General features: G+C 36.7%; 2 protein-coding genes across 4 annotated transcripts in view; one reads left to right on the forward strand and one right to left on the reverse strand.

The window, feature by feature from the left end:
- The window catches only part of Sass6 (SAS-6 centriolar assembly protein), a 29,825-nt gene extending 25,604 nt beyond the window's left edge, over window positions 1-4,221 (forward strand). For 2 of the 3 annotated variants that reach the window (XM_013031391.1, XM_013031393.1), the window contains 2 exons: window positions 1,704-1,798; window positions 1,903-2,532. In XM_013031391.1, coding sequence (XP_012886845.1) covers window positions 1,704-1,798; window positions 1,903-2,006 — 199 coding nt within the window. In that variant the 3' untranslated portion in view covers window positions 2,007-2,532. Of the gene's footprint in view, window positions 1-1,703; window positions 1,799-1,902; window positions 2,533-3,709 lie in introns of those variants that run through there. The other variant, XM_013031392.1, reaches the window with a different exon arrangement.
- Window positions 4,222-4,471: 250 nt separating this feature from the next.
- The window catches only part of Hiat1 (hippocampus abundant transcript 1), a 21,273-nt gene continuing 18,080 nt past the window's right edge, over window positions 4,472-7,664 (reverse strand). Inside the window, exons 11-12 of the mRNA XM_013031397.1 lie at window positions 7,115-7,278; window positions 4,472-5,803 (exon numbers count right to left, since the gene is read on the reverse strand). Of these exons, the coding sequence (XP_012886851.1) occupies window positions 5,597-5,803; window positions 7,115-7,278 (371 nt within the window). The 3' untranslated portion in view covers window positions 4,472-5,596. The remainder of the gene's footprint in view (window positions 5,804-7,114; window positions 7,279-7,664) is intronic.

Raw genomic sequence — 7,664 nt, forward strand, 5'->3', positions numbered from 1 at the left:
CATCATGAGCAGCACCATTCCCTTACATTGTAAAATAAATTACAAATATAGCTCCAGACAGCAGTTTTTTTTATCTCAGCTCTCTAAATTTATTCATTAAGTGTTCTAAAATTGCCAGTTGCAAGAGTTAAAATGGTTTGTGAACTTCTTTGCTAGGAAAGGATTAGAACTTTTTGAGGACATTTACTATATTTAACTTTACAGATGCTCAAGATGCTCATAAGGCAGAGCACCTATAATTCATATTATAGAATACGATAATGCTTATGTATCAATGTATCACAGAAACTAAGACCTCTTTTAAGAGACTTTTTACAGAAAAATAGGACTTGTGTGTGTGTGTGTGTGTGTGTGTGTGTGTGTGTGTTTTGCAAGATCCTCTAACACTCTAGTACTCTTCTAATTGAACCATGCCTTAGCATAGCCTTTTTGCTGGTTAATCAGAGATAAAGTTTTGAGAAATTTCCTGCTTTAGTTGACTTTATTTGTTTTTATGAGTTGATCATGGGGCTTGAACTCAGGGCCTAGGTGCTGTCCTTGAGCTTTTTTGCTCACAGCTACCACTCTATCTTTTTGAGCCACATCATCACTTCCGGTTTTCTGTTGGTTAATTGGAGATAAAGGTTCACGGACTTGCCTGTCTGTCCTGGCTGGCTTCAAACTGTGATCCTCAGATCTCAGCCTCCTAAGTAGCTAGGATTACAGGTGTGAACCACCAGTACCCAGCTTTAAGTTCTTATTCCAAGTGTAATACTAGGGAAATTGATAACTGTACAGTTTTAGAAAGTAATGAATGCATACTAAGTAGAAAGGGATAAAATACAGAAATACCCATTTATTTTTTGAAGTCCCACATTTGAATTCATCTAACCAGAATTCCTGATTTGATAATGCTTTAAAACATCATAAGAATTTTAAGAGCTTTGGTTAAGGAGCAAAGAAATATTCACCAATTTGGTGAAAAATGTCTGTAATCCTAGTACTTAGTATGCTGTTGTAGAAGGCTCACAAATTTGAGGCCAGAGTGAGCTGCATATGTAATTCATACTGTAGGTGACACCTTTGTCAAAAAAAACCCTTCATTTTAAATGAGACAGAATGACAGAATTTAGGATATTCTCAAGGCATGTACACATGTACATAGGTAGTATATTGTCATTTATGAGCTATTTAAAGTTTTATAATATTCAAATTTTTAAACTTCTCTTAATAATCCTTATTCCAGCCCTTTTTTAGTTTATATTTGGTTATATGCAGCTAAATTATTTTCATAAGCCAGTGAATATGATCTGAAGCAAGTCAAGCTTTCACATAGCTTACGAGTTTTCTTTTTATGGGGTAGACAGTGCTGGAGCTCAAACCCTGGGACCTTCATGCATATTGGCAGTTGCGCTGCCACTGCCCCGTTTATGCTTTCTTGTATGTCCTGTGGATTAGTATTCTTTGCCTGAAATGCTTGAAACCAGAAGGTTTTGTTTTTTGATACTTACATATACAGACATATTTTGGGGATTAGACTCATGTCTTCACACAAAATTTGTTTCTTCTGCATATATCCTGAAGGTAATTTAGGTTGTGCACTTGGGTTTGACTCATGTGAGGCAAATGTGGAATTTTTCACTTTTGTAGTATCTATGTTGGCTCTCAAAATTTGATTTTGTGGATTATAATCTATATTTGAGGTAATTAGTATTTTTTTTAAGTGGTGAAAATTTAGGGCTGGAATCTAAATACTTGAAGAAAAGAGAAGATAGCATTCCTTTACGTGGACTCAGCCAGAATCTACTTAGTAATGCAGGTAAGAAGACTTTTATAGAGGACTGGGCGGTATAGAGGACTGGGCGGTATAGAGGACTGGGCGGTATAGGTAAATAACTGTTGTTTCTTGCCCCCCACTTGCAGAACATCAGAAAGATGGCACACTAGGGGCATTACAGATGTCTTCTAAACCCACAGTGCTCCCTTCCACATCTGCCTATTTTCCTGGGCAGTTACCCAGCAGTTAATCCTGTCCTCACCGGCTGTTTGTACTGACACTTCAGAAACTCAGGTGGTTTAAAAATTATGTTTAACCTAAGTCAAATCTTAAATAAGCAAGTTTCAAATTTTATTTGAGCTACCTACTGTTTGGCCACCATATAATTCTGCTGCTGTTATGGCAGCTATTTTATGGCCACAAATTTGTACTTGGGATTGGCATAGATTCTAAGTCAATACTTTTATTTTTTTTTTTTTTGGTTTGTGAACATGTTCTATTAAGTAATATGAATTTTATTCAATTTTCAGAAATTAAGTTCTAAGAAAGGAATTGTTATAATTGACATTCTAATCATATTACAAAATTGAGTTATTGAATCTGGCCAGAGTATTAGGGGAAGAACTGATATTTATGTGAAAGGAAAATACCTTGAAATGAGTAAAATAAAGTTTTCACCATCACAAACAAAAATGACTTTTTTTCAAAAACAGTTAAATTAGCTACTGTCTATAAAATATATAATTTTTTTCCCCTTTTTGTTAGTACTGGGGCTTGAACTCTGCCTGGGCACTTAGCTTTTTTGCTCAAGGCTGGCACTCTACCATTTGAGCCACAAGTCTTCTGGCCTTTTTTTTTGGTGGTTAATTGGAGGTAAGAGTCTCACAGATTTTCCTGCCTAAGCTGTCTTTGAAGTGCAGTCTTCAGATCTCAGCCTCCTGAGTAGTTAGGATTATAGGGGTATGAGCCACTGGCTCCTGGCTATAAAATAATCTTGATAAATAATTCCACTAGCATTTTTATGTGATCAGATTAAGGATAGAGAGCCTCAGTCTCATGAACTGGAAGTTTATAGAAGTTTAGTGTTTCCTGAAAGTTTAATCATCAAACTGTTCTTAATTTGGAATTTTGCTACTCGGTGAAATACTTGCCATCATTAAATTTGTGTGTGTATGTGCATGCCAGTGCCATTAATGAGGCTTGAATTCAGGGCTTGGGTGCTATCATCAGCTAGTTTGCCCAAGACTGACACTACTTGAGCCATAACTCATTGCTTTTTTTCTTTTTGGTGGCTAATTGGAAATCAATGTCATGGATTTTCCTAACTGGGCAGGAAAGATCCTCACATCTCCGTCTCCTGAATAGCTAGGATTACAGATGAGAGCCACCAGTGCCCAGCCTTATTGAAATATTTTTTGATATTGTACATTTACTATAAGAACATGATTATTCATTGTATGTTTTATAGTATCAAAACTGGTATTTTTACTATTTTTTAATAAAGGGAAGTAACTACTATAACCTACCTCTTATTACTGAAAATTTTGAGTAACTGTTCCTTGGGGAAAAAAAATAGTTTTAAAATCCACCCTGGACCACAGAATACATGTTTTCTTATTGACACCAAAAGCAGGAATGGGGAGCCTTACTGCTGAAGGCCCATCATTTGAGGGCCATACAAAATTTCAACAGCGCAGGGTTAAGGACAACCAGTACGCATCGTGTTCATCCTGTTATGTACCAAATGATTTCAAGGGCCATATGTAGTCAGTAGGCTAGAGGTTTCCCCACCACTGCAACAGAAACAAACATTCTAAGAATCCTCTAATTCTCCCCTCTGTACAGCATTTTTCAATAAAAAAACATACAAAAATTAAAAAAAAAGAATCCTCTAATTCAACTGTTTACAAACTAGTAATGCTTATGTGAGAAATTGTTTTTATGTACTTACAGATGAGGAAAAAGATAATTCAATGATTACCACTGTCACTAAGTTCATAGTAACACAAGGATCTTCGCTAATTTTTAATGAATCCGCTGTCTTGAGCCTTATATTTTGAATCTAAACTGGGAATATAGTTGGCAACATCAATAATAGTAGGCAATAACTCTGTGCTCTTAGATATACTGCATTAGTTAAGAATACAGATAAAATAACTTGTAAGACTCTTGGCAATATGGGACTGTGCTTTGTTGTATAAAACATTGTGACGGGGCTTGGATGGGACATGTAACTTTTTAAACTATAGACCACCCTTACATAGCCACACATAGAAATCCTATCTGCAAAAGATAGGATACAGAGTCTGTATGAACTTGCTATCATTTTCCTTTTAATGTACATAGGTAGACTTGTGTGGTATCTCTGTACTCTACCTCTTAAACCTGTTTGTAATTGTTTTCCAGTATATATATGTACATGTTAATAAAAATGTTTCACTTAATGTTATTCCTATAAATGAGCTTTGCTAGTACAATTTGAGAGTTTGACATATAGAGTAAGTTAAAAAGAGGATTGGGTTGTATCTACTTAGAAAAGCAAGTACTTCCAACTGATCTGAAAACAACGCTTTTCATTTTGTCTAATTTTTTACAGGAGTATTTTATAGTGAGAAGAGAAACTGATTCAAATCCAGACAGCTTTGGTATGTTGCTGTAGAGATGAGTATAGTAACTTATGGCAAGCGACTCACAGATCAAGGCTTTTTTAAAAAGAAAAAAAATCATTAAAATATTTAATTTTATTAACAGAATATTTACATTTTAAAGACCTCATTTAGCCATAGTGAATGTTCCAAGTTTAAAAAGCATTAGGCAATAACCACACACAAGATGAAAACAGTGTAAACTATACAATACTTTATGTACAATTTTTACAAAGTAACACTTTTTTAAATAATATAACTGGACACAAAAATATACACTTTAGAGAAATTCACATCAGTAATTGTATAAAGCTCTCTTCTAGGGTCCTGAAATTTAGGACAAACATTAGCTCTGTAAATAAAGTGTTACTGTGACAGTCCTGAAAGGCCACTATATATATTTATCTACATATAGATATCACATTGACATTTTCAAGGCTACCAACTTTACTATAATTTTTAGATTATGTTTTCAAGTGTTGAGGTTCTTATGATTATGCAAACATTAAAAGAATATGGTATAAGAAGTAACTGGGGAACAAATCTGAGCCAGCATTTAGATTTACAGGCTCTACCCCAATTTGAATTCTAAGTGGCTGATAAACAGTAGTGAATGATGTTTAAAATAAATTACTGCAAATAAGCTTGAAACATGATTCGGATTTAGTACAGTTTTCTTAAGTGTCTTTTTTTAAAATTGCAAACAACTCATTTGCCATTTCTTTATTTTAGCGCACCTGCATTAAGGCTTTGAATTATTTGACTCAAGATTTTACAATACTAAAATCTGTCTCAGGATTTTACAATGTTAAAATGAACAGGTCCACAACCACACTACCTACTCTGTCTCTCCAGGAGTCAGTATAGAGTTAAAGCTCAACACCTTAGGGAAATGGTAGCAGACATATGCTAATATCTAAGAAGTTACATATAGAGTTTTTAATTAAAGGATGTATAATAAAACAGCTTAGTGGCAAGAAACTGGTGCTAATAAACAAAAGTTTTCTTTTCAAAAGAAATTGTAACATCTTTGGAAAACTGTCCGGTTCTTTCTTTAGTTCCCACGGAGTTCATGCAGATACATTTCATAAGACAATCTTAAAGTACATTGTAGATGGAAATGGAATGTACATCCAGAACTACAGGTGAAAACTAAACCTGGGCGCTGATAGAAAAATCTTCCTGATTTCCGTCATCACACATTTGTGTCCTGGAGCAAAGGTTCTTTGGCCTCTCCTGGCGCCTGTGTACTGTGAGGGTGGCTGTGACTGCCACAGTGCTTTCTCCAACTGCTGGACCTTAAACTTAAATTGGTGTGTTCTGGGATAAACAAGGCAACAAGTAGAGCCAGCAGTACTGAACAGGCTCCAAAGAGGAAGGGGGGACCAGGAATGATGGAATTCTGAGGAAGACAAAAATGATTAAGATTGCTGTATACACTGTTCAGTTACAACTGATTAAAGCACAGTTATAAAAATGGTTCTTCAGGAGTAAAAGGACTTTATCATACTCACAAAACTCTAGGAATGAAAACTGCAAGAAGCTTGCACTAAAATACCCTGTCACTCAGCATCAAATCTGAAAACACACTCTATGAACTTCTACTGGGTTTGTAAGTTCAGGAGAAAAGCACAAGCTCTCAAATGGAAAACTAAGTAGCATACAGCATTAACAACTAGGAGTAGCATCCACTATCATTTTGTTTCAAAAATTACACTATCAAGGGACTGAAAATGGCAAAAGCAGAGATATAAAACTCTTCCCTCCCCTGAAAAGGAAGGCCCATTTATATTAGCCCCAAGGTACTATTAGGTTCATTCCTAATAAAAACTTAGTCTTCAGAGTTCAAGCCCTACAACTGACAAAAAACAAAAAGCAGTCCACAAATATATTGTTTTTTTTTGGGGGGGGGAGGGAGGGCTGGTTCTAGCTGGGCACTGCCCCTAAGCTTCTTTTGTTCAAGGCAAGTACTCTACCACTTTGGTTACAGCACCTGTTCTTTTCTGAGTAGTTTACTAGAGATAAGAGTCTCAGGAACTTTCTACCCAGGCTGATTTCGAACCTCAAACCTCAGATCTCAGCCTTCTGAGTAGCTAGGATACAGGCACAAGCCACTAGCACCTGGCCACAAATCATTTTCTAATGTAAAAGTAGGCTTAGATAGCTTTAAGATTAGTGTGGGATATCTGCTTAGTAGGCTAGGAACTGGGTGAGCTATTAACATTTGTTGAAGTCATTTAATTACCTATTTCACTTACAAGGAGGGAAACGTACCAAATGTTAAGAGACACATAGCTGACTTCATGCACACAGTCCAGTGACACTGCAACAGTCTCAGAAGAAACAATAGTCATAATATAGGAAAGTGGTGAAGAGAGGTCAGCAAGTCTTGACAAATAGGTTATTCAATAGTGGAAGTTTGTCACCAATGGCGTTCTTTTTTTGTGTGTGGCCAGTTAGGAGGCTTAAACTCATGGCCTAGGTGCTGTCTCTGAGCTTTTCTGCTCAAGGGTAGCACTCTTCCACTTTAAGCCATAGCACCACTTCCAGTTTTCAGGTAGTTATAATTGGAGCTAAGAGTATCATGGCTTTTCCTACTGGGACTGGCTTTGAACTACGATCCTCAAATCACAGCTTCCTGAGTAGCTAGGATTACAGGTTGAGCCCAGCATAAACAGCAACTTTTAATCCAGCTAAATAAACTAAAGATTACCTGTTCAAAATGGTGCTGAGGGCTTGTGTTTGTCCCCAAGTCTGTTCCTGTTATTGGCAGTTCTTTAAGTTCCACATGAAATATGTAGAAAATGAATCCGTAAAGGGCAGGCCCCAGACCATTGCATAGTCCTCGAATCCCTGTTATCATTCCCTGAACAACACCTACATTGAAAGAAACCATTTGGTACTTACATTGTTTTCATATGATCAGTGCAAAGAGGAAATCAATGTAAACAAAGGATTTTAACAGACACTCTCAGGGATCTTTTCTCCAGTTTAAAACAATCTGTGGGCTGGGAATGTGGCTTAGTGGTAGAGTGCTTGCCTAGCATGCAAGAAGCCCTGGGTTCAATTCCTCAGTACCACATACACAGACAAAACTGGAAATGGCGTTATAGCCTTGAGCAAAAGAAACTCAGGGTCTGGGCTGGGAAGTTGGCTCAGTGGTAGAGCGCTTGCCTTGCATGCCCGAGGCCCTGGGTTCGATTCCTCAGCACCACATAAGCAAAAAGAAAAAAGCCGGAAGTGGCGCTGTGGCTCAAGTGGTA

This window comes from Dipodomys ordii, unplaced genomic scaffold (assembly GCF_000151885.1).
Source record: "Dipodomys ordii isolate 6190 unplaced genomic scaffold, Dord_2.0 Scaffold139, whole genome shotgun sequence".
NCBI lineage: Eukaryota > Metazoa > Chordata > Mammalia > Rodentia > Heteromyidae > Dipodomys > Dipodomys ordii.